Source organism: Misgurnus anguillicaudatus, chromosome 16 (assembly GCF_027580225.2).
Source record: "Misgurnus anguillicaudatus chromosome 16, ASM2758022v2, whole genome shotgun sequence".
NCBI classification, from domain to species: Eukaryota; Metazoa; Chordata; class Actinopteri; order Cypriniformes; family Cobitidae; genus Misgurnus; species Misgurnus anguillicaudatus.
Genome location: NC_073352.2, coordinates 27,785,853 through 27,813,361, shown reverse-complemented (window position 1 = coordinate 27,813,361; position 27,509 = coordinate 27,785,853). Strand labels below are relative to the sequence as shown.

At 35.0% G+C, this 27,509-nt stretch overlaps 1 protein-coding gene across 1 annotated transcript; it reads right to left on the bottom strand.

Annotated features, from left to right (window-relative positions):
• f8 (coagulation factor VIII, procoagulant component) lies at window positions 1-24,238 on the bottom strand. Its single transcript, XM_055177792.2, has 25 exons — window positions 24,039-24,238; window positions 22,288-22,385; window positions 22,060-22,182; window positions 20,135-20,347; window positions 19,880-20,053; window positions 18,129-18,353; window positions 17,756-17,996; window positions 15,309-15,492; window positions 15,145-15,232; window positions 12,511-12,725; window positions 12,284-12,434; window positions 11,989-12,198; window positions 10,654-11,761; window positions 9,421-9,586; window positions 9,101-9,343; window positions 8,674-8,902; window positions 6,591-6,773; window positions 6,296-6,412; window positions 6,141-6,212; window positions 5,790-5,875; window positions 5,296-5,457; window positions 4,260-4,404; window positions 1,416-1,564; window positions 864-1,046; window positions 1-489 (listed from the first exon to the last, which is right to left on the bottom strand). Exons 1-25 carry the CDS (start codon window positions 24,185-24,187, stop codon window positions 334-336), a joined length of 5,070 nt encoding a protein of 1,689 aa, XP_055033767.2. The 5' UTR covers window positions 24,188-24,238; the 3' UTR covers window positions 1-333.
• Window positions 24,239-27,509: the final 3,271 nt, after the last annotated feature.

Below are 27,509 nucleotides of genomic sequence, written 5' to 3'. Positions count from 1 at the left end.
CTGATTTAAATATTTTATAAAACACAAATTTCACTTCTGTTTCACAGTACAAAATACAAAAGTACAGCATATGGCAAATTCAGTAGTCATCTCAGACCAGTATATACAAACAGATTACCAAAAAATGATAAGGGTGGGTAGATAAACTCACCAGAATAATGTTTCAGAAGCAGACAACGTGTGTACTGTTGTTGACAGTAATTTTTTTTATAACTTACAGCAAATCATGAGAAACACATAAAGTAGTAGACTGTATATTGCTTATGTGGGCAGATATAAGACGCCATGTTGTCTCTTTCACCTGCAGTCTCCTGCGCGTGCATCTCTTATATCTTAAAGTGATGTTTGAGTATCACAGCCCAGAAACTCCACCCGGAGGGCGATTTCACTGATCCAGCCTTTAGGGTGAATGCGTATAAAGCGTGTAAAAAGTGGAGGATCAAAGTAGTTCAGCACCTCCTCATCATATTCACTGTTTCCTTCAAAGATCTGGATCAAAGAGCATATCAACAAAAATGCAAAGATTACATGAGGTTCATTTTAAAACTGATGCATATTACGAAATACTGAGCTTTAAACTTAATTTGGATCAATTGTGATTCAATATTTTTTTTTTAAACAGTCAATCAGAGCAGAGCTCAACATTATTATTCATGACCTTTTCAAATAAGGTAAAAAAATAGACCATTTTATTCTAAAGGCAAATCTTAGGGTTGTAAATGGACATAAAAATGTTTCTGGATAATTTTTGCACTTAATAAAGCAAAAAGCCTTCTATGTAGATATCAGAGAACAATTTAACATATTGTTTCAATGCATTCTTTGGCACCATTAAACTATAACGTGCACAGACAAACACACACCTTATCTTGGTTTGTGAGCTGCTCCTTCACGCTGGTCCAGCTTCGACCATCATTGCTATAGGAGACTGTAAATTCAGTGACCATTATATGTTTTAGCATAGCTCGAGCCCCCTGTGTTACTACACCTGTCACTCTTCTCATCGAACTAAAGTCCACCTGTAGCCACTCATGAGGATTATTAGTCTAGAGAAAGACAGAGAGAATTAGATTTATGGTTTCTTTCGTTGCTGCTCTAAATAATTTGCAGTGAATTTTCACAACACCCTGCCAGAATCTCCACGAACAACATGCAAGAAGTGATTGCAGAACCATTATGCAAAATATGTGAGGAGGAACTGTGGTCAAATTCTTTCATAACTCCTCTTGCTGACAGATTAAATGAAGAGATTGATAAGTACATTTAATAACATTGTCTTATCACACAGACACAAAAAACTGCTGGAGGAAGTATTAAACACACACGCAAAGAAGACAAGCTCTCTAGGAAAACATGCAGTGATTGGATGAATGAGGAAAATCACTTGATAGATGATAGATAGACTGGCAGTGTACCTTAGGTCTCCACGCATTTGCACGACCTTCCTGATTGAGCCGAGCGAGATCAGGACTCCAGGAGAGTAACCACTTGTTCAGGAACGATGAGGCTGTGATACTGCTGCTGGGAATCAACTGGCGTTGCATTCCTAATGGCATGAAACAACCTAAAAAACACACACGGAAACATGCTCATGCTTATCAGTTTTTAAAGGGACACTCCACTTTTTTTGAAAATATGCTAATTTTCCAGCTCCCCCAGAGCCAAACACTCGATTCCCACCGTTTTGGAAGCCATTCAGCCGATCTCCGGGTCTGGCGATACCACTTTTAGCATAGCTTAGCATAATCCATTGAATCTGATTAGACCATTAGCATTGCACAAAAAAAATACCCAAAGAGTTTAAATATTTTTCCTATTTAAAACTTGACTCCTACATCGTGCACTAAGATAAGAGACTACACTCTCATTCCGGCGCAACAATCAAGGACTCCCCCGCCGCAACACGGCCGCAGCAGGCGCAACGACACCACGCACTGCACGAAAATAGTCTCCTGCTATTGAAAGTTACTAAGGGGACTATTTTCGGCTGCTGCGTAATATCATTGCGCCTCCTGCAGCCATGTTACAGCAGCAAAGTCCTTGATTATTACACCAGAATGAGAGCATAGTTCCTAGCCATATCTGCTTAGAAAATCACAACTTTTAATTTTCTGTCGGTCTTAGTACACGATGTAACTACAGAAGAGTCAAGTTTTAAAAAGGAAAAATATCTATAAACTCTTTGGTTATTTTTTAGCGCGATGCTAATGGTCTAATCAGATTCAATGGATCATGCTAAGCTATGCTAAAAGTGGCAGCACCAGACCCGGAGATCAGTAGAATGGACTCCAAAAAGGCAAAAATCAGATGTTCAACTCCAGGGGAGCTGGAAAACTAGCATACTTTCAAAAAAATTTTCTGTTCAGTTCAAATCAACTCTGATAATGAAGTCATTAAAGTCAAAGCCGAATCCAATAAAGAAGACAGATGCTGAGTCCCAATTCGCATACTATCCGTCCTAAATAGTATTCGAAACTAGAATTAGTACGTCCCAAAACGTAGTATGTTGAAATGAGTATCCCAAAGATACCCGGATGGTCTACTATTTCCGGTTAGATTTCGAAGTTCAGATCGATCCACACTCTAACGGCTAATATTGCCCACAACCCATTGCGTGCGGGAGGGAGGAGCTTTGTGGTGATGTAATTATGGCAGCCAGACGCAGCAGCGGAGATGCGCCCTCAGCTTTTAAGTGTAAGAATTCAAATGTTTAACCCTAATTAAAGTTATCTTTCATTGTCTCGTAATATTCGGTTGATGTTGTGAAAATAAAGTACCATGGCTGTAGTACTGTGTCATGCATGTGTCTTTTTTATGTATTTCTTTTTATGTTTCTGTCTTAGATTTATACCTTACTATATAAACCCTTATGAAAATAAACACCTTTTACTACACTAATAGTTTAACCACACTGACTTATTTGTAGTAATACTGTGGCTGTACAAATGTTAACTTTATTAAGAAATATGGTTACTAAACTTTTACTATAGTAAAAGCATGGTTCATTTTCATCGCGGTATTTTTAATTTGCATACATAAGTATAAAATAAGCATAAAATACGTTAAACAATAGTTATACTATAAACTTGAACTATTTTGACTTTAAAATAAGTAGCTTTCGTTACACACATTGTTGCACATGAACATCATAACCAGCCGCCACACAAACGACCTGCGTTTGGTGTGCGTAACTAGGCAACCACGTTGTCGTTCACGTTGCATGACGTCATCGAAGTACGTCCCAGAACGTGCATACTCTTTTGCTACACACTCAAAAGTACGTACATTTTCCTCACAAAAACAGTACATACTTTTAGGTCGTAGTGTAAGTAGGCGAATTGGGACTCAGCAAGAGTTTTAAAGCAGGAAGAAGAGCAGGTGATATGTAGCCTACAGTGCAAAAAATCACTTTCTTACCCAGCATTTTTGTCTTGTTTTCAGTACAAATATTGAAAGATGTATTTTCTTGATTAGCAAAATGACTAGTCTAGTTTTTCGACAAAAAATATAAACTTTGTGCTTAAAACAAGCAAACAAAAAAATTGCCAATGGAGTAAGAAAAAAACCTTGACACAAGTTTACTTTTTTCTTAAACACTTGATTCAAGAAAAATTAGAGAAATGTTTCTTACCTCATTGGCAGATTACTTTTTTTGCTCGTTTTAAGCACAAATTCACTTAAATATTTTTCTTACGTCATTTTGCTCATCAAGAAAATACATCTTGATTTTTGGATATTTGTACTAAAAAACAAGACAAAAATACTAAGTAAGAAAGTCTTTTTTTGCAGTGAAGCATGAATGAAAGTCGGAAGTGAATCATCTTCTCATGTAATTCCTAAGAAGTTACAGCAAGTTGATGCTCATGGAAAAAAAAGCATCAACATTTCAACACTCGTATAGTGAAACCACTGCACAAAGACAACACTGATGTGTACTGTTTGCAAACACCACACTGTAAAAAATTATTTTCAAGAAAAAAAGTATTTTTGTCTTATTTTCAGTAAAAATATCTAAAAATACTTAAATTAAAATCCTTTACTTGATGAGCAAAACGACCCAAGAAAATAAGTCTAGTTTTTAGACCAAAAATATCAAATTTAAGTGATGTTGTGCATAAAACAAGAAAAAAAATCTTGAAATTAGTGTTTAAGAAAAATCATCATCAAGTCAATCGTTTTTTTTTCTCTTTGTCAGATGTCTCTCTGATGGCACCCGTGCCTTTTCACATAAATCTGTCTTTGTGTTTCTTTTTACTCACTATTGAGGTCACAACCCAGCAGCTCTATCCTCAGAGTGGGCTGTTTCTGATACATCAGCGGGTGAATCCTAATGTATCGACCCACGATGGGTGGAGAGAACAAATTCTCTTTTATTTTATAACCGTCCATGTTTCCATAGAAGGTCTGATGTCACAAAAACAAGAACATTATTCAGAGATGAATAATCTAATGCAGTCTGAATGTGTGACCATGACAGTTAATTAACATATAAAATAATTAAATGATTATTTTATAGTCCATTTTCTTTAAAAAAAAAAAAAATCCAGATAATTTACTCACACCACGATGTCATCAAAAATGTTTATGTCTTTCTATGTTCAGTCTAGACAAAATTATGTTTTTTGAATAAAAAAAAATCCAGGATTTTTCTCATTTTAATGGACTTTAATGGACCCCAACACTAAACAGTTTTCAAACAGCTTCAAAGGACCCAAAACGATCACAAACTAGGCATGTCGAATTATACTAATTATTGTCTTTGTGTCAGTTTATTGTTTAAAATGGTACGCAAATGTGCTTTTCATATATGTTACATGTGACCTTTTGATGTCATTACGCAATTACGTGAGGTTGCGATGGCTCGTCAAACAGCCGGAGGAAGAAGAAATGTGGTGGTTTAAAAGTGCTTTTTTAGTTTCTTGCCAAAAATGACAATTGTTTCGCTAGATAAGACCCTTATGCCTCGTTTGAGATCGTTTAGAGTCCTTTAAAACGGCAATCTTGAACTGCATTAAAACTGTTAGGTGTTGGAGTCCATTAAAGTCCATTAAATCCTAGAAAGTTTTCCTCAAAAAAAATAATTTCTTCTTGACTGAACAAATAAAGACATCAACATTTTGGATGACACGGTGGTGAGTAAATTATCTGTTTGTTTTTTTAAGAAAATGGACTAATCCTTTAAGCAGTGACATGCATGACACATTGACATTGACAAGTTTCTGTAAGTCATGTGAAAACAAATTATAACTCTTTTCTGTTTTTAAGTTAATTAAAAATTAGATGATTATTACTGACATAAGATGACTTGGTGCTGTTTCCTATGTAGGTGATCCAGGTCTCTTGGTCTGTGCTGTAACTGATGCTATAACGAATGGTGAAGGCCTCGCTCAGACCCATCGAGGTCTTTGCACCCTGTGTCTTAAGACCATGAAGAAGCATCGGCCTTAACAGATCCACCTGACGCACACACACAGAGATAAACACTATTAGCTGTTATATGGATAAAAAATGACTCTACAATACTATTTACAGCACCAAAAACTGGTAGGGCGAGTCTCACTTTATCTTGCAGACAGTAAAAGAAATATTGTGATTGCATATTGTGCAAAGAGTCACTATTGTGAGAAATGAGCAACACATAAATTAAAAGTTTTATATTGTGTTATTTTTAAACATACAATGCAGATAATACATTCAGGTCCAGAACTAGGTCGACATTTATAACAATTCTTCAAAAATGAACCACAACACAGCATGTTATCTTGACAAACAACAGAGATTTATTTTACCTGGAGCCATGAATCTGTTCTGGAGCCCATCCAGGCGTTAATAGATCCAGTTAACCCCAGTCGGGCTAAACCAGGCTTCCAGTCACCTTAAAGAAAAGTGTGATTTTACTATTTCTGTATGTTAATAAATTACAAAGGATCCTAGATGATTCATGTTTGCTCATGCAAAAGTCACAACAAGAATGTAAGGAATTTTATATGGTTGCTAGAGTGTCAACCCATTTTGCATGTTTAATATTTACATATAATTAATATTATATATATATATACACATACATATACATATACATACAGTATACATATCAATAACAAAATACATAAACAATCACGACTAATCATTAGGCCGACTACCGTAGTAATCAGATGCTGTTATTTGGTCATCATGAATCCATCCGGACTGCATTCCTAATGGCTGAATACATCCTTTAAGACAAAATCATAATTTCAGTTTTCCAGTGATTCTGACACAAATGCAGAAACATTGTATCAAGGTAGAAATCACTTACGTGGGTTGTAAACCAATAATTTGGCTCTCATGCCTGCCATCTGATGTTCTCCAATGGTGCATTCGATTAACCAGGTGCCCACGATGGCCGGTTTCGTCTCCACGGTTCCAAACACACCTTATGGAGAATTGTTGGAAATGAGGTATTGAAATGGAGAAAGTGGGCAATGTGTGAAAGCTATTCCATATCAAAGCATAATGCTGGAGGACAGATGAATGCTGTAAATATGTGTATATATATTCAAATCAGTGCTGGTGTTTCAACTGTGAAACATGTTACAGGGTGCGTATTTTACCTGGAAAGAGGTTGAAAATTCCCATGCGGTGTTCCTGGTTTTTTCCAACACTGAACGGCAGGCCGTGAAAGTGTACGGCGTGAAATTCTCCTCCGGTCCCGACGTTGAGGAGATGCCAGCGAGCCGTCTGATACTGTTCAGCTATCAGGCCAGGAAGAGTCTCTGACACATAGCCGTTAATAGCTATGTGAAAAATGGGAAGTATGTAAGAGATGATGTTTAGGCAGCAGGTTGTTAAGCCCTGACAGTGCACTGGTCATTTTGCTCATCAAGAAAATACATCTTAATTTAAGAATTTTTCAATATTTTTACTGAAAACAAGACAAAAATACTAAGTAAGAAAGTCATTTTTTGCAGTGTGCGATCAATGTGGTCTTGTACCCTGATAACAACTGGCTGCCTGCACTGCAAAAAATGATTTTCAAGATCTTAAAAAAAAAAATGTCTTAGTATCTTTGTCCTGCCCTCAGCAAAAACATCCAAAAATTCTCAAATCAAGATGCTTTATCTTGATGAGCAAAACGACCCAAGAAAATAAGTCTAGTTTTTAGACCAAAAGTGTAAAATTTGAGTGATTTTGTGCATGGAACAAGCAAAAAAAATCTACCAATGGGGTAAGCACATTTTTCTTGAAATTTTCTTAAATTTAGTGTTTAAGAAAAATGGTCAAGATTTTTTGCTTACCCCATTGGCAGATATTTTTTCTTGGGTCGTTTTGCTCATCAAGAAAAAGCATCTTAATTTAAGAATTATTAGATATTTTTACTGAAAACAAGACAAAAATACTAAGAATTTTTTTTCTTGAAAATATTTTTTTGCAGTGTGTATATTATCCTGCTTATTTCACGCCTATTGACCTCATAAATAAGGTAAGGAACATTAAATATTTATTGGAAATATTTTATTTGCTAATTCATAACAAATGCAGACTTTCCGTGAGGAAAACCCACACTGCAAAAATGATTTTCAAGAAAAAAATTATTTGTATTTTCGTCTTGTTTTCAGTAAAAATATCTAAAAAGTCTTAAATGAAGATGCTTTGTCTTAATGAGCAAAAACGACCCAAGAAAATAACTCTAGTTTTTAGACCAAAAATATCAAATTTAAGTGATTTTGTGCATGAAACAAGCAAAAAATCTGTCAATGGGGTAAGCTAATTTTTCTTGAATTTAGTGTTTAAAAAAAATGTTCAAGGGATTTTTGCTTACCCCATTGGCAGATTTTCTTTTGCTTGTTTTATGCACAAAATCACTTAAATTTGATATTTTTGGTCTAAAAACTAGACTTATTTTCTTGGGTCGTTTTGCTCATTAAGAATTTTTAGATATTTTTACTGAAAACAAGACAAAAATACTAAGAATTTTTTTTCTTGAAAATATTTTTTTGCAGTGTGTATATTATCCTGCTTATTTCACGGCTATTGACCTCATAAATAAGGTAAGGAACATTAAATATTTATTGGAAATATTTCATTTGCTAATTTTTAACAAATGCAGACCTTATTTGAGGAAACCCACAAAAAAATGATTTTCAAGAAAAAAAATTCTTAGTATTTTCGTCTTGTTTTTAGTAAAAATATCTAAGTCTTAAATGAAGATGCTTTGTCTTAATGAGCAAAAACGACCCAAGAAAATAACTCTAGTTTTTAGACCAAAAAATATCAAATTTAAGTGATTTTGTGCATGAAACAACCAAAAAATCTGTCAATGGGGTAAGCAAATTTTTCTTGAATTTAGTGTTTAAGAAAAATGTTCAAGGGATTTTTTTTGCTTACCCAATTGGCAGATTTTTTTTTTTTTTGCTTGTTTTATGCACAAAATCACTTAAATTTGATATTTTTGGTCTAAAAACTATTTTGGGTTGTTTTGCTCATTAAGAAAAATCATCTTAATTTAAGAATTTTTAGATATTTTTACTGAAAACAAGACAAAAATACTAAGACATTTTTTCTTGAAAATAATTTTTTGCCGTGTAAGACAAAACTTTCAAAATGTCACGAACACACTATTTGGTTTAATCAATTGTAAATTGTATGTGTTATTTAACATTAAAAATAACATCATTAAGAAATAAAGTAACGTACCGGCAAACCTGTTGGTGATCTGAAACCATGGATCGTCTTCTCTGACTTGGCAGGGTGGAGCACAGTACGTTTTGATGTTGTCGTCAAGGTACCAACTTTTCCTTTCATCAAAGGTCGTGAAGAGGAGAAAGAAATCGGTCACCCCCGGCTGAAGCAGGACATCTGGATGTAGTGTACCGGGACGACATATCAACATCGGACCGATCAGACCAGAGTTGATGTCCTTTTCCTGGTGCATAAAGAAGTTATATTAAAAACCTGCCTCCTTAGTACAGTACTGTGTCAATCTGTGGTGTCGAGGTTTATATTTGGATATTAAATTAAAATGTGTGATTCTATAAAGCTGCTTTAGCAAAAGCATGATATAAATAAATTAAAAGTTTGTTTTTTTGTAAAATATTACTTTTTAAAATTGTCATCTGCTTACCATGTTGACATTGGAATAGTAAGCCCCAGCCTTGCAGTCAAACTCTGAAGCTGAAGGACCTTGTCGTTTCGAGATTCTCCAGCTGTACACCCGCTGCTGTCCTGGAGGGACGGGATCACCTGGTACCTCCCCAGCCTTGAACCCACCTGGACTTATTCCAGGACCAAAACTCCCCTGGGTCTTATCATACACGCCGTGCAGATGAAAGGAGTACGACCTGGTTGCCTTGTTTTTGAAAACCACCTAGTGGAACGAGCCGACGAAATTAGTGTGGGAGTTTGATTTTGTTAAATAAATAAATCCACTTTACATGAACTTACGGTAAGAAAATCGTTGATCTCAGCCTTCAGCACAGGACCCAGAATGCCGAGGTGCTCATCCATTTCTCCTCGTTTGATTGGATTCTTGAAATCTTTATCCTCATAGGCTCTGAATATCACTTTTTTGTAGGCTGGAAAGTATTTCTTCGGTCCTCTCTTCATCTCCCTGCATGTGGACACACAAAAATATTCAGTGCAAGTACAACAGCACAAACAATCTGTTGATCTTTGGGTTATTGGTGCAGAAGGGAACACACACATATATATGATATAAAAATGTATAGATTGAATAGCATAAGGGTGATTCTCGCGAAATTAGATTTATAAGGTGTCATGAAACATTTTGATAAAAAAGTAAATGCAAGGTAAGAGTATCAAAATAAGAAGCATACAGTTACAAACATCTCTTCATGCACATGATTTCAAATGACATCATACAAACCAATTTTGTTGTTTTTTCCACATTTAAGGGGGAAAATTTCATTACCGCAACATGACTTTATTTGGGTTCTTTGACATGGAAATATTTATAATTAAAAAATCTAAAAAATAAAAAGCTTCAGTGCATGTTATACTAAAAACATTTACAGTAAAGAAACATGTGGTATTTGGTGATCATTGGTAAATAATAAGGAATATAAAGGTGTCCATGACAAATTTTCTCATCCTCCGCAACAATTTTCAATCATTGTTTAAGCCCTTAATGAACTAACATCTTCAAAAAAGACTGTGACACTCAAGATGGCTACCAGGTAAGCAGTTCTTATATGTTCTCTCCAGATAAAAGTTGAAATTTTGTTTTTCATAGTACCTAGACAACTTTTTAGTTCTCATTACCGAAACATGAGTTTGTAAATGCATATATTTAATGTAATATCATGTTGCGGTAATGATAATTTTTTTAATGATAATCTAAAAAATGTAAATAATTCTATAGGAAATATTTTTTAAATCCTCTAAAAATAATGGTTATAGTAAGTTCAGACCTTAATCTTATATGTGCAAAAAAATGGCTTTAAGGGCTTTTAAAAAAAAATTCTGATGCTGGACACCTTCTAAATCTGGATTTCGTGAGAATCACCCATAAATGTACTCTGAAAACCATCATAGACCAGCATGAATTTCCAGGCTGATCTGGCTGGTGGTCATCATATGTCATATTCTTTGTGAGATTCTTATAGTTGTCAAGAATTTTTAATGAGACAATGTGGCACATCTTGTCGGCATTTTTACCGTTGTTTGATGACCTGTGCCGGCTGATTAATCCCATAATCCCACATGATTTCCTCTGCGGCGATGTAGTAACTTTTGAAACTCGAACCTGCAGACCTAATGTTGAAGTTGTTATTATATGCGTGATCCATACTTGAAACGCTTCCTTCATTCATATAGTCATCGTAGTCATTTGCCAATGATTTCTTTCCATCCATCTGGTTTTCTGAGGAATTTGATGTGCGTTCCAGAAGCTTCTTTGGGTCTTTGTAATTATAGTCAAGAGGATTCAAACTTTCCTCCATCTTGTCCCGCATCTGACCGGAACTTCCGGAATCGTCCAGCACTTCGTTGTCGCTTTGAACTTCATCGACTTTCACGTCCACATGGTCTGTTTTGTCTTCGGTGACGCTCAACATCTCCCTTCGAGCTCTCGCTTTTGAATCAGTCAGCTTCCCCTCCTGACGGTTTTTGTCTTTCAAAAATATTTTTCTTAACACATCATTGGTTTCATTGGGTTTATCTTCACCCAAACCGTGGGATGTTTTTGCATTATCTGACACTATGTTTGTAATGTTCAAAATTTGGCGTTCCTCTGTCATTTCCTCAGAGTCCACGTGTTCTGTGCTATTTAATGTAAGATCACTTTCGGGAATCTTGTTCGCTAACTCTGGCCTTCTCCTGTATAACCCTGAATCAAGGTGGGACCTCTTCTGACGTTCTACAGAATTCCCATCCATCTCTCTGTCCAGTTCTTCCAGAACTTCCTGCGGGATACCGCCCTGCGATAAAGCATTCGTATCTTTTTCCCTCTTTATTGAAATATATCTTATCTCACACACCGGGGTTCTGTTTTGTCTCTCATTGTCCAAAGTTCGGCTGACGTTTTCCCAGCCGCCTGCCGAATCCGTTGCAGTTCTGTTTCTGCACACTCGAATTGCGATAGTGCGGTCCCTATCCAATATTCCGCGTGGAAACTGGAAGTTATTTGCGTTGTAATCAATGTATTCCTCATCGTAGTCCTCGTTATCGGTCTTGGGGAGAACCTTTTTACAGTTAGTAACAGAGTATCGAACACTCATGCCTCTGTCCTTTAGAGACGGGTCAAACGCGCTGACCTCCCATTCGCCTGCAAGTACAAAAACATATTGGATGATCCTAGCCCAGACAATTCTTCAAAAATGCCAAAAGAAAAAAATTTAAAAAGCATGGGTGACTCTGTCAGTGTGGTCGGTTGGGAAAAACTGTCTGTTGTTTCGGCTTTACACACCAAGATGTTATATGTTTAAGTTTAGGGATTTGGAGAATGCAAGTATTGCATAATTAACTGCATTAGATCAACACGTTGACCTGTACCTAGCATCTCCACTTCAGTGGTCACTGTGTCTCCTGTCATCGGGAAGAGCGTGAGAACCGTTCCGTACGTTTTATCCCTCTCAAACGTGTTGCCGGTGAAGTAGATGGACAGGAAGTCGTTCTGAATCCCTATGCTTGCGACGTGCCAGAGTATGACATCACCAATACACAAACTTAACTGAAGGTGGTTGAACATGAAACCATTGACAGCTGACACGGGAGAAAAAACAATGGAATCAATAAACAACCGTAGATATATCTATGCTTTAACCCAGAGATTAAAAACAGCACTCACTGTGCATGACATTTGAATTGTAGAAATTCGGATCGATGCGGTTGATCTTCTGAGGATCTTCACTGTTCTTCTTAAGGTTCTCCTCAAAGAACCAGCTTTTGTTTTCATCAAACACCGCAAACAGCAGTTTTCTTACTTTATCCGAATGTACCTGTTGACAGATTAACAGCGTTGAGTGTTAGATATCATCAGTTCATTTATTTCTTACTGTTTCCATCTTCTCTCACCGCTCGGCCTCTCTTCAATGATTGATATTTGCAGATGATCAGAGGTCCTACGAGACCGGATGCCACATCGCGAATCGGGTCCACTGTACTTTGGTATAAGCGGGTAAGGCATCGGGGGTCAGATTCTGTTGGCCCATCTTCTGCAGTCAGCTTCCAGAGGTACATCATTATCTGACCCGGTGGTACAGCCAAAGAGCGAAGATCCACCTGATTGTCTTACATCCATAAAAAGAAACATTACGGGTTTATTTGTGACATTCAACAACAGCTGGGATAATCTTCATAGATAGATAGTATTTTAAATAATACACTGCAAAAAATTACTTTCTTTCTTAGTATTTTTTTAAGTAGGGGTGCACGGGGCAAAAATTAATGCGGGGTTAGTTGTAACATGGACTGTTTACATTGTTGCACAAGGTTGAGTGTTTTGATTTTCTGGTATTTTTCACGTTGCCAAAAGACAATCTTCTCCCGCAAATTATATAAAAATCTATAATGTTTTTCCAGAGAGTTATTGATGAACGAGTGTTTTGGTGGCATGTAAGTAAAAGGCTGTTTACACTTGGCATTAACATGTGTTTTCGTCGATCGGATCACAAGTGGATGACGTTAATGCCAGGTGTAAACGGTGTTCAAAACGTTTTGAGCTCGTCCACTTTCGACCACTTTCAATCACATCCAGAGGTGGTCGAAACCACTTTCGATCGGATCGCTTTGGAGTTGCGGAACGCACATGTGGTTGATGCGTTCGAACAGCCACACGCGACCGCCTTCTCTCCGCCCATTTATCTAATCTGAGGTATTAAACACAAGTTTTACGTCTTTTTTGACTTCTGGCGTGAACATTCGGTGAGCAGCACTATTTTTAGCCTTTCATTGATAAAACTAAGCGGCTGACCTCCGTATTTTCGTTTTGAAAGCGTGTAAAAGTTGCGCGATCCTATTTCATCAATTGCGGTGAAAATTCAAAGAAAGCTCTTACTCATGTACAAAACACTGTGCAGCATGTTTACTTGCTAAACAAGCAGTGCACTCCGACATTATATTAGTTTGCGTCCATATAAACTCATAATTACTCCCGCTCGGGTTTGAATGACAGCAGAGAGACTCGCCCACCGTCTCACAGACCACCCCCTCATAGTATTCAGCACAGAAGCGGTCGAAAGTGGACAAAAGAGACGGATTTAAATACCAGGTGTAAACGTAATGTGTCTCTCTCGTCCACTTGTGATCCGATCGATGAAAACACATCTTAATAAACAGCCCCTAAATGTTTTCATCATATGTTTTTTTTTTGGTTTCTAAGTTGGGTGTGTAAGATACCAAATCCAATGCCATGTCATATTAATCAGTGTCTTGTTGACTAGCATCGTTTTGAAATATGTCTGCAGCTCTTAGCAACTTTTTGGAGTGCTTGAAAATAATTTGACCCAGCGGTGTTAATTGTAACGCTGTGTTACAACTAACCCCTCAGCACTTACGATATGAAAACCGCTAACGTTAGCGTAATTCTTGCCGTTGTTTTAAATAGGCTACACACCAATGATTGCTGGCTGCCAACAAAATAAATGTCCCTATCTTATCAAAAATCGTGTGTCCAATTTATTTTTGTTCATATCTTTAATATGCATTAAATATGGTCACGTCAAAGATTGAAATCATAATGAAATGAATGGCTTAAATCAGACTTTGATTTTCATTTTCTCTGAATTTGTGTATGTTAGTATGGTTATAACAGACTGGGTCACATATAAAAAAATTTGGTCATAATTGTGCTGCTTTTTCTCACATATTTAGACATTTTTATCCATTTATATTTGAACTACTGTTAGAATAGGGCTGGATTAATGAATACAGTGTGTATATAAACAAAATAGAATTGAAATATTTGCCTGCAAACTTTATTTTTTAGAAAGTGTTACAACTAACCCCCTGTTACAATTAACCCTACTTATGGGGTAAGTTGTAACGTTTGCACTTCTGTCACGTTTGGTGTAATTGTCCAAGAATGGTAAGTACTAGAAACAAACTTCAAATGTTCATTTGTAGCAGAGATGTGTGTGTTGCTTGTGAATATAATTAATCAAACTCAAAAATGTTTTTGAATGATTGAGCCAAAACCAAAAAAGCATTAGGTTGTGCCCCGCTCTCCCCTACTATATCTATATTCTAAAATCAAGATGCATTTTCTTGATGAGCAAAATAAGTCTAGTTTTTAAACCAAAAATATCAAATTTAAGTAAATTTGTGCTTAAAGGAACAGTATGTAGGATTGTGGCCAAAACTGGTACTGCAATCACAAAACTTGTGGCTAAAACTGGTACTGCAATCACACAACTGGTGGCCAATACACAACATGACAACATAAACACCAGTTGAGGGCTGCAACTCCACTGTTGTCTGTGATATAAGAATTTGAAATGAAAATGATTTCTTAATGTTTAGTGACATATCAGGGCCATTTTATTAATAAGTGATATAAATTTCTTACATATTTTTTCTTTAATACAAGCAAAAATATCTGCCAAAAGGGTAAGAAAAAAATCTTCAAATAAGTTTACTTTTTCTTACTTAATTCAAGAAAAAATATTCTTACCTAAAGTTTAAAATTAAAGTTCTAAAGTTTTTGATTACCTTTTCCGGTTTTCTTCACGGGCTGAATGTTTGTCAGGCCATTTGGATAAATGTTGAATGGTCGACTGGCCATATTTTTAAAAACAATCTGATGGAGAAGAGTAAATTTCAGTAATACATGCGTGCGCTTAACAGTCTATTTGTCTTATTTGGACAGTTCATACCTGAAATGTATTTCCCACTTCTCCTATGAGCTCTGGACCCATTAGCATTTTGCCGGTGGTCTTCTTCACAGTGAACGTCTTGTCTGTGTACTCCACATACGCCACCTTCTTATACACCCCACCTAAACGCTGAGGACCCTTTCTGAACCACTCAGATGAGGATGACGATGAGAATAATGAAGCCCTGAAAAATCACACAAGACTAATATAATAGTCTGAAATCTTATAATTTTATGCATTCCTATCCTTTGCTATAATTTACATTTTATGGTATTATTGCAAATACTTCATGTATATTGTAACGTTTTATAATTTTTTGGCCCATTTTAATGTCAGTTGTCATGTATGTTTTAATTTCACACCTGTCATCTATCAGGCTAACTGACTAATAGTCTCAGAAAAACTATATACTATTTTTACTCTCAGATGAACAAAAGCTGTAACTGGGACAGTACCCTTTAAAACAGTACTGTTTTAGGTACAGATGTGTATAAGTTTGATACCGATACCATGTATCTTGAGGTTGGAATTTGCACTTTTTAGGTACTATCTGAAAGGGTGACAGCCTCACTGACAGTTGTGTACATTTTCTTTTGAGAGTCTACATACTGTAAATAACTTAAAGTGATAGTTCACCAAAAACTTTATTCTGTCATCATTTTCACCCTCACGTTGTTCTTAACCTGTACAAATGTCTTTGTTTTGATGAACACAATGCAGATATTTTGCAAAATGTAAATAACCATACAGATCTGGGGCACCATTCACTTCCATAGTATTATTTTTTCTTCTATGGAAGTCAATGGTGCCCCAGATCTGTTTGGTTACAAAGATTTTTCAAATATATTTAGCAGAACAACGAAATGTATACAAGTTTGGAACAACTTTAGGGTGAGTAAATGATGAAAAGGATTTTTCAGTAAACTATCCCTTTAAAATAAAAAATATTTATCATAGACCTATATTAAAGGTTGACAATATATGCCATTTTTCCCGAACACGTCCTGGTCAGGATTTTTGCTGTGTCCTCTGGAAGTCGCATTTGTCATCGAGGTTCTCACATTTCAGTTAAAAACATTATAAAATTCTGATTTATTTATCTTTAGACATGCAATCATTGTAATGTTTACCTTGAAATGTAACGGTTGCTAAACCTTAAATATTAAAGGACAAGTTCAGTATTTTACACTTAAAGCCCTGTTTTCAGATTGTTTATGATTTAATAGAACGGTTTTGACGGAAATTTGGACATATGATGCTGGCCCGAGAATTTTCGGGTGTTGTTCTACCACCTCCCACCTCTACAATGGGTTTATAGGTGCACAGGAACAATCCTTCCTAAAATGCATTAAATTTTCGTTAACAAAGATGTGAAACTCACAGAGTGGTCAGGGGTGTTCACTGATATGCTCACACAAAAATCACTGCAAAAGATGCTTTCCAACAGCTGTTTTATTGTAGTTTTGTCCAACTCCATTGACTTGTATTAGACGTGCTGTGAGGTACGGTATTACTCCGCGCCGGGAACTTTTATATTCTTGCAGTTGGCAATGGCGGATTATCGCCACCAAGTGGGCTGGAGTGTCTATTATTCAAACTTTCAACGGAAGAATGTACGGGTGTGAGGCGTTTGGAAAAATAGGTCCAACAGGTTTACAACGAATGCTAAAACACCTGTTGGAAAGCATCTTTTGCAGCGATTTTTGTGTGAGCATATCAGTGCACTTGGTGAGTTTCACGTCTTTGTAAACGAACGTTTAATGCATTTTAGGAAGGATTGTTCCAGTGCACCTATACACCCATTGTAGAGAAAATTCTCGGGGGGCAGCCGTATAAACCGTTCTATTTCATCATAAACAATCTGAAAACAGGGCTTTAAGTGTAAAATACCGAACTTGTCCTTTAAACCTCGATGACGTATGGTCAACAAATGTGGCTTCTGAAGGACACACCCGAAATCCTGATCAGGACGTGTCCGGGAGAAATGGCACGTATGGTCACCCTACTATATTATATTTCCAAAGCAGTTATTCAACCAAGTCTAAATTTAATCATCAATGAATTACATGTTTAATTCATTCAAATTAATCATACAAACGGTCATTTGAAATCATTGTGTTAAACTTCTAGCTTTAGAAAAGTATATTATTTCTTGATTTAAGACTTTGTTACACACAACCCCTGCAGTCACTAAAAGATGTAAACAGCAAAACCAACGAATGTATTCATTTTAGCTTAAATACAAAATACAAAGATGTCTCATTTGCAAGATGATATCAAAATAACACACTGACTAAAGCTCAAGATAAAAGATGAGTAAGTGGTTGCCTCTGATTTCTCCTTTATAGCATCATCTGAGACAAAGTGTAATAGTAATGAATAATAATATCCATAATGTAAGAAATAACATTTTCTGCTGGGGAAACATTGGTCTGAATCAGTCTCACCGGTCATCGCTGTAAGATGAGTAATCCCAGTCTATTTCCACAGCAGCGATGTAATGAACCAAAAATTTAGGTTTGCCTCTGGAGCGGATCATTGGTCCTCTTGGATTGAATACGATGGTAGAGAACATGTTATCTTCATCATTTTCATCCTCATCTAAAAGATTGACATTTCGTCTGTCTGGGCTCGGGAGCTGCACCGGTTCAGGACAGTTATCAACAGTGAAGAAGGCATTCATGCCAGCTGAAAATAAAGAGTAAACAGTAAGGACAATCAGTATTACAATGTCTCACTCTTACATTATATTTTCATATATTTCAGTAAAGTTCACTGTAGATATAAAACCATGAATGGGTTGTCGAGGAAGATCCTCACCTGTCTGATGAGAGTGGATCTCACAAGAGATGTTAAATCGTCCGGCGGTGGATGGTTTCATTAGTGCTGTAGTGAAAGTCATCGGGGTCATTTCCACCATCACTCGCTTATGGTCAAACACCTTCAGGGTGTGACCTTGAAACTTGATGCTGTGGATATCTGGTGTGGAGCCGAGGCCGATGAGATGCCAGGACACTAGAGGGCTCTTCTGGCACACACTTAGACCTGATGAAACACAAAATTTAACAAATCTTATCATATTAAGAATTGAATTGAGTGATAAACTTGTATAAGTTTTATTTCACATCAAAAGAAAGAAATTTGGTCTATTTTAGGGGCATCAATGCATTGCACTTCAATAATGATTGTCAAGAAAAAAAATCTTTGTATTTTTGTCTTGTTTTCAGTAAAAACATCTAAAAATTCTTAAATTAAGATGATTTCTCTTAATGGGAAAATAAGTCTAGTTTTTAGACCAAAAATTGTGTGCATAAAACAAACAAACAAAAAAAATCTGCCAATAGGGTAAGCAAAAAAAATCTTGAACATTTTTCTTACACTGCAAAAAATGATTTTCAAGAAAGAAAATGCTTAGTATTTTTTTCTTGTTTTCAGTAAAAATATTTAATAATTATTAAATTAAGATGTATTTTCTTGATGAGCAAAACAACCCAAAAAATAAGTCTAGTAATATAAAATGTAATTGATATTGTGCATAAAACAAGCAAAAAAATCTGCCAATGGGGTAAGCAAAATTTTCTTGAATTTTTCTTGAATTAAGTGTTTAAGAAAAATGTTCAAGATTTTTTGCTTACCCGATTAGCAGATTTTTTTTTTTGCTTGTTTTATGCACAAAATCACTTAAATTTGATATTTTTGGTCTAAAAACTGACTTATTTTCTTGGGTAGTTTTGCTCTTCAAGAAAAAGCATCTTAATTTAAGAATTTTTTGATATTTTTCCTGAAAACAAGACCAAAAAATACTATGAATTTTTTTCATGAAAATAATTTTTTGCAGTGTAAACACTAAATTCAAGAAGAATTTGCTTACGCCATTGGCAGATTTTTTTGCTTGTTTTATGCACAAAATCACTTAAATTTGATATTTTTGAACTAAAAACATAACTTATTATCTTAGGTCATTTTGTTCATCAAGAAAAAGCATTTTAATTAAATAATTTTTAGATATTTCTACTGAAAACAAGACAAAAATACTAAGAATTTGTTTTCTTGAAAATAATTTTTTGCAGTGTAAACACTAAATTCTAGAAGAATTTGCTTACCCCATTGGCCGATTTTTTTGCTTGTTTTATGCACAAAATTACTTAAATTTGATATTTTTTAACTAAAAACTAGATTTATTATCTTAGATTTAAGCATCTTAAAGGCGGAGTCCACAATGTTTGAAAAACGCTTTGGAAAAGGAGACGGGCCGACTACCAAAACACACTTATAGCCAATCAAATCAAATCAAATGCCGGGTTGCATATGTGTGGGGCGGGTCTATCAACAGAAGGTCCAGATTCTGTTGGGATAGGGGCGTGTTTGTTTGGGTGATTTCAAATATCAACATTCGCTTTCAAACATCATGGACTCCGCCTTTAATTTAAGAATTTTTAGATATTTCTACTGAAAACAAGACAAAAATACTAAGTAAGAAAGTCATTTTTTGCAGTGTGACATTAAATGTTGGAATAAAAAAATCACACAGACAAGCTGTTTATGAGATGTTTAAAAGCTGCTAACCACACCTGGTAGGGTTGAGTTGACATATCCATTGATAGTGTGAAACTGACTCCTGCCAGACGTTTTTCTAAGTTTGTCCGTTCGGCCCACCTCCGGATACCAGCTCTTATTTTCATCAAAGACAGCAAACAGAAGAACAAATGCTGGAACCGTCTGCTCTCTCTCTTCAGTCAGGACACCTTAAAGAAATCGCAGTGCGATCAGATCCTTAACTTGTAAATTGCGTAGTTATATTCAGATTGGAAGGAAAAAATTCACACCTGTTTTGCAGATCAGCAGGGCGCCGATGAGTCCACTGTTGAAGTCTCGTACGATGTCCACCTGTGATGAGTAAATGTACGTGAGACAGTTGGGGTCAGATGCTGCTGGCCCGCTGCTGGGGGAAATGTCCCACACGTACTTGTAGTAACCACCGGGAGGCACTGCATCGTCCTCTCTCTCCTTCACAGAAGTCAAGTCCTCGTACCCTGCGCCTGATGGTGAAATGCAAAAGGATGTTGCAGGTGAAATGTACACACGATGAGGTTTAAAAACTACATGGTGTTGAAAATTTCACATCTCAGGATATTGCTGTATATCTGGGTATTACTTTTATTTTCTATTGCCAGCCCCAGAATTACTACACTGCAAAAAAATGACTTTCTTACTTAGTATTTTTGTCTTGATTTCAGTAGAAATATCTAAAAATTCTTAAATCAAGATGTATTTTCTTGATGAGCAAAATGACCTAAGAAAATAATACTAGTTTTTAGACAAAAAATATACAATTTAAGTGAATTTGTGCTTAAAACAAGCAAAAATAACTGCCAATGGGGTGAGAAAATTTTACTTGAATTAAGTGTTTAAGAAAAAATAAATCTTATTTCACAATTTTTTTTTCTCACCCCATTGGCAGATATTTTTGCTTGTTTTAAGGACAACCTCACCCAAATTGTATATTACCTGTCTCAAAACTAGACTTACTCACCTAGGTCATTTTGCTCATCAAGAAAAAGCATCTTAATTCAAGAATTTCTAGACACTTCCACCGAAAACAAGACAAAAATACTAAGTAAGAAAGTCATTTTTTGCAGTGTATACACACTGCAAAAAAATTATTTTCAAGAAAAAAAACATCTTAGTATTTGTGTCTTGTTTTTAGTAAAAAATATCTAAAAATTCTTAAATTAAGATGCTTTTTCTTGATGAGCAAAACGACCCAAGAAAATAAGTCTAGTTTTTAGACCAAATATATCATATTTAAGTAATTTCATGCATAAAACAAGCCAAAAAAATCTGCCAACGTGGTAAGCAAAAAAATCTTGAACATTTTTCTTAAACACTATAAATTCAAGAAGAATTCAAGAAAAATTTGCTTACCCCATTGATATATTTTTTTGCTTGTTTTATGCACATAATCACTTAAATTTGATATTTTTGGTCTAAAAACTAGATCTGTTTTATTGAGTAGTTTTGCTTATCAAGAAAAAGCATCTTAATTTAATTTTTAGATATTTTTACTGAAAACAAGACAAAAATACTAAGAATTTTTTTTTCTTACTATACCTAGTATTTTTGTCTTGTTTTCAGTAAAAATATAAAAAAATTCTTAAATTAAGATGTATTTTCTTGATAAGCAAAATGACCACGGAAAATAAGTCTTGTTTTAAGACAAAAAATATGAACTTAAATTAAATTAGTGCTTAAAACAAGCAAAAAAAATATTTTGAAGTGCAACACTTATTTCAAGAAAATTTTTCTTAGTCCATTGGTGGATATTTTTGCTTGTTTTAAGCACAAATTTGCTTAAATTTTATATTTTTTGTCTAAAACTAGACTTATTGTCCTAGGTCATTATGCTTATCAAGAAAATACATCTTAATTTAAGATTTTTTGATATTTTTGCTGAAAATAAAACAAAAACATTAAGTAAGAAAGTAATTTTTTTGCAGTGGCAGTCTGTTTGCTTTTTCAAATGGTTGTATTTTAAATTCTTTTAATAATTTGGTACTCATTGTCAAGAATCACAAGATGTTACAGGACACAAAATATCATACACTGTAAAAAGTTGGATCATTTAAAAAAATCTATAGTTGAATTTTTTTTTTTAGGTATTACCAATTGAAGTAATTTTTTAAATACCAACTTTTGACGGTGTATTTTTTCTGTAAAAATGTCTTATATAATAATAAAGTAAGAAATGCACCTTCAGATTGTTTCCAGTATGGAATGCCGATTGGGGAAATACTGAAGGGGTGGGATGCAAAATTTTTAAAGTGGATCTCCACTCTGTCGTTCACTGTTGTTTTGATGGTCGGACCCTGAATACCTACAAACATCACAAAACAAGTGCAAATAATGTCATGTGTAAAGACAAATTCCTATAGCACATCATAAGAAAAATGACATAAAGCGTCATTGAAGTCATACTCACCAGCCCATGGAGGTTTTGACTTTACTGTCGTAAAGGTGGAATCAGTGTATTCTATATATACAGCCTTGATATATTTCTGAACACCGGACGCAAATTTCCTGTATAGAATGAATAAACAGTAATTCGGCATTTGCTGTTTTCATTTTTACTAGACTGGATATCGGAACATCAGATGTGTGATTGCGCTGTCTTCGTTACACGAACGTGTTAAAAACAACACATCTTTATCTAACACATCTACAGGTATGTGTTGTTAGTGGAACAACACATTTTGTGTTATTTTTAACACGTTTATTTCATCACAATTTGACACATAGGGGTGGTTTCCCGAACAGGGATAAGCTTAACCCAGGACCAGACCTTAGTTTAACTAGGTCAGCCCTTAATTTTTTTTTATAGGACTAGTCTAAATCCCTGTCCGGGAAACCGCCCCATTAGGTGTTAAATGGCATGACACTGTAAAAAATGTACATATCCGCAAGCAATTTTGCATTCAAAAGATGTCTAAAAGCCATCCAAATAGAGTCCAGACGTCTCTGCTAAAACATTTAAAATGTAATAAATGTCCAACCATATAGCCCAAAAATAAATGAAATTAATAAATGAAAACAAAACGCTTGTAATCATTGTTGGCTTTGCTTACAGGATGGAATATCTGAATATCATCTCACAAGTTTTGGCAAAAAACGTACACCTAAAAAAAATATGCTAAGTGGGTTATGGACCATATCAGCTCTAGTTAACGTAGGCGGTGAAATGACGGCTATTGCTTGCTGGAAATTGTTTAAGGTTAAAATACTATTAATGGGCAGCTGTGTCATCTTACAATCATTAATATAAAGTTACTCTGGGGTGGTTTCCCGGACAGGGTTTAGATTAATCCAGGATCAGGCCTTAGTTATTTTAGGATATTTAAGTAGGCTTTACAAACAAACCTTAAAGAAACAATGCTGGTGTGCATCTTGACGCAAACAATGTATGTCACTAATATATGTCAAGATATGTCAGTACAATGTGTTTTTAAATTCGGGCTGATCAAATATGCATTTAAGTCTGGGACTAGGATAAGCGCTGTCCGGGAAACAATTTTTTTTTATCTTCGGTTATCAAATGTGTATAAACTTTTATCGTAGTATCAAATCATGTTTGCTGATATCAAAGCTAATTGTGATGACAACTTTCATAGCAAAAGGTAAAACAGGCTTTTGTTCAATAAAACATTTATTGTACTCTGTACTCTAATTGCAAAGTTTTTTTTACATTTGTTACGCTCTGATTAACTCAAGCATTATGAGATTTTAATTGAAGTTTGGACGGTCCTCAAAGTCTTTTGAGTGCTACTGGATTAAGTCCATGTCAATTAATGAAGAGATCAAACATTCCCTGTAATCAGTTTTTTTCTTTTCATCCCAATAAACTGATGATGTTTGATGGTCGCAAACCCAATGATTTGTTTGTCTGAACACACACCGCATCGAAACACCTGTGCTGTTATTTTGATGTGAGAACATCATGTAACAAAACTTAAACCCAGTCAGTCAGCATCAACAGGATTCATTACATAAAACATCAATTACACAAATTTTATCTCTTAAAACCCCTGTAGTCTTAAAAGATACAAGAAATGTTAATGTTTACAAATCTTAAGTTATGAAAAATATTTACATCAATTATTTATTCTATTAATATTTGTAATGCATAGAAATTAACTGACAAAATGAATTGAAGTTAACAGTGTTATCTGATGATACCTTTGATTTGCAGTTGGATCTGTGGCATCAGTAAACACATATTCCCACTTTGTCTCCAGGGCTGCGATGAAGAACTCCAGAGTCTTCGTCAGGACACAGCAAGAGTTCAGACACACTGTGAGGACGAAGAAGAACAGCAGAATCTTCATCACTGGACTTAAGTGACTTACAACCTGGTGAATATGATGCTGAGATGCTGTAAGGATACGTATAAATGCAAAAGTGACTGGGGAGGAGCGAGAACAAGAGGGCGAGAGTGAGAGAGAGAGAGAGAGAGAGAGAGAGAGAGAGAGAGAGAGAGAGAGAGAGAGAGAGAGAGAGAGAGAGAGAGAGAGAGAGGGGGGCAATATAATCATGAGCAATGCGTGATTGAGTCATCCAAAGAGTAGAGGAAAAAAGAAGACTATAATATCTGTCTGTACTACTTAATACAAGAATTTCTTTTCTGTTGTTCTGTACAGTCAGACAGTAGAGACATAATGAAAACAAGTAAACAGGAGAATTATGACACATATAGACTACATGGTAAATACATATGGAAGCTTGTTTCTGCCATGTTTTTAAAAAGAATAAAGGAAAATTACGACTTTATATCTCACAATTGGGACTTTATTTCTCAGAATTGCTATTTTATTTCTGAAAATTGTGACTTTATATCTCTGAATTTTAACTTTATATCTCAGAATTGCGACTTTATGTCTCACAACTGCGATTTTATTTCTCGCTATTGCGACTTTTGTTTCTCACCATTGCGACTTTATATCTTCAGAATTGTGACTTTATTTCTCACAACTGCGATTTGATTTCTGAGAATTGCGACTTTATATCTCAGAATTGCGACTTTATATCTCAGAATTGCAACTGTATTTCTCGAAATTGCGATTTGATTTCTCAGAATTGCGACTTTATATCTCAGAATTGCAACTGTATTTCTCGAAATTGCGATTTGATTTCTCAGAATTGCGACTTTATATCTCAGAATTGCAACTGTATTTCTCGAAATTGCGACTTTATATCTCGCAATTGCGACTTTATATCTCACAATTGCGACTTTATATCTTGTGACTTTATATCTCAGAATTGCAACTTTATATCTCACAATTGTGACTTTATATCTTCAGAATTGTGACTTTATTTCTTATAATTGCGATTTTATATCTCACAATTGCGACTTTATATCTCACAATTATGACTTTATATCTTCAGAATTGTGACTTTATTTCTTATAATTGCGATTTTATATCTCACAATTGCGACTTTATATCTTGTGACTTTATATCTCAGAATTGCAACTGTATTTCTCGAAATTGCAACTTTATATCTCACAATTGTGACTTTATATCTTCAGAATTGCGACTTTATATCTCAGAATTGCAACTGTATTTCTCGAAATTGCGACTTTATATCTCAAAATTGCGACTTTATATCTCACAATTGTGACTTTATATCTTCAGAATTTTGACTTTATTTCTTATAATTGTGATTTTATATCTCACAATTGCGACTTTATATCTTCAGAATTGTGACTTTATATCTCACAATTACGATTTGATTTATCACAATTGCGACTTTATACTGTATCTCACAATTGCGACTTTATATCTTCAGAATTGTGACTTTATTTCTCACAATTACGATTTGATTTATCACAATTGGGACTTTATATCTCACAACTGCGACTTTATATCTTCAGAATTGTGACTTTATTTCTCACAATTGCGATTTGATTTATCACAATTGCGACTTTATATCTAACAATTGCGACTTTATATCTCACAATTGCAACTTTATATCTCACAATTGCGACTTTATATCTTCAGAATTGTGACTTTTTTCTCACAATTGCGATTTGGTTTCTCACAATGGCGACTTTATATCTCACAATTGCGACTTTATTTATTTATTTTGTTTCCCTTGCAATTCTTGTACCTATGCGCCATATATTTTATAAATCTGACGTCATTCCTCACTGTCACTCAAGATTCATCACGTTGAGTTGTTCAGGATCTGTGGTCAGATGCTGTCATGGATGTTTGTCGCAAGAAGAAAAGTCAGAAATCTGATATTTAAAGTCACAATTCTGAGATAAAATTTCACAATTCTGAGAAATAAAGTCAAAATTCTGAGATTTAAAGTCACAATTATGAGATTTTTATTGTATTATTTTTAAAGCGAGGCGGAAACAAGCTTCTATAAACTGCATGCCCTAAAACTCTACAATTAACTCGTTAGCTAATAAGGATTAGCATTTGAAAAAAATAAATTAACCTAAAAAAACAAGTGTAAAAATGTTTTGTAACATTATCCTTGCAATCAGTCTCTTTATAATTTGATTTTAGGGCAGCTATTTGTATCCTTTTTGTTCTCGTAAAATGAGAAGAAACTTTAGGGCATTGTTGGGTGGTTAGCAGATAAATGGAAAGGTAATGCTGCCCTCTAGTGTATAATAAATACATTAAATACAGATTACGTCACATGCACTGTGGGTACATAGATGGCAGTGTTCATGTATTAAAATGTCATGAAATATTCCAGTTTCATACCATGAAGAAAGGTGTTTAATATAAACATAATGGACTTAAAAAAAAATTTTTATGCAAGTTCATAAAAAATTCATCCTTCTGACTTATAATGCTACCATTTTGCCTACTTTTTGATTATAGACATATTTAATGAAAAACAAGTGTAGCTAGAGTGTTAATGATCTGTTTGCCCTTAATAAAACTAAAAACACAAAATACACTTTTACTTAATAGCTTAAGCACCGGATTATTTATTTTTCTTAAAAAATATTTTTAGAAAAACCTTTGCAATTATTTTTGAGATCGTATTGCTTTACAAGGTGTTCACCACCAGGTGGCGCCATCTTTAGGTGTTTCGATCGCTTCGAAACAGTAAATCATTTTTTGAAGCAATTCTCCCATCACTAAAAGCAGAAGGTCCTTAATCTATTTCGGTACGTACTGTCACAGTACACGATTTCGGCCGCGGATAGTGCTTGTTCATCGAGCGGATGTCCTCCGCGTGACGTTCTTCTTCCTGTTCGTTTTATGGCGGATTGCAACCATGACTTATCAAGTGCATACCGCCACCTACTGTATAGGAGTAAGCAGCATGGGAATGGGCTACTTTATATTTAATAGTATTTTAAAAAAAAAAACGAAATCTTATAATACATCCATGTTTTCTTGAAATATTCCACAGCAGCATCCTGACTTTCTTTAACCACTTTTCCTGTTGTTTCCCAAATCACCTTCAAGATTTCGTTTTATACTGTCTGACTTATCTTTTGCTTCAATATAATATTCTCTTCCCTATTTTCGACAATGCAACAGTATACTTTCTGCATTTTCTCTACTTTTACATTCCACGCATTCATCTGATTTACTTTACATCTGTTTTAACAAAAACAATGTTTTATTTAACCCCGTATGGTCATACCTCAGAGTGGTTAAAAGAGACACATCTTTT

Coding starts and splice junctions, on each gene's coding strand:
- f8 (XM_055177792.2), bottom strand. CDS start 24,187: ATGAAGATTCTGCTGTTCTTCTTCGTCCTCACAGTGTGTCTGAACTCT. Junction 15,233..15,308: donor AAGTGGGAAATACATTTCAG/GTATGAACTGTC, acceptor CTTCTCCATCAG/ATTGTTTTTAAAAATATGGC. Junction 5,458..5,789: donor GAACAGATTCATGGCTCCAG/GTAAAATAAATC, acceptor TGTGTGCGTCAG/GTGGATCTGTTAAGGCCGAT.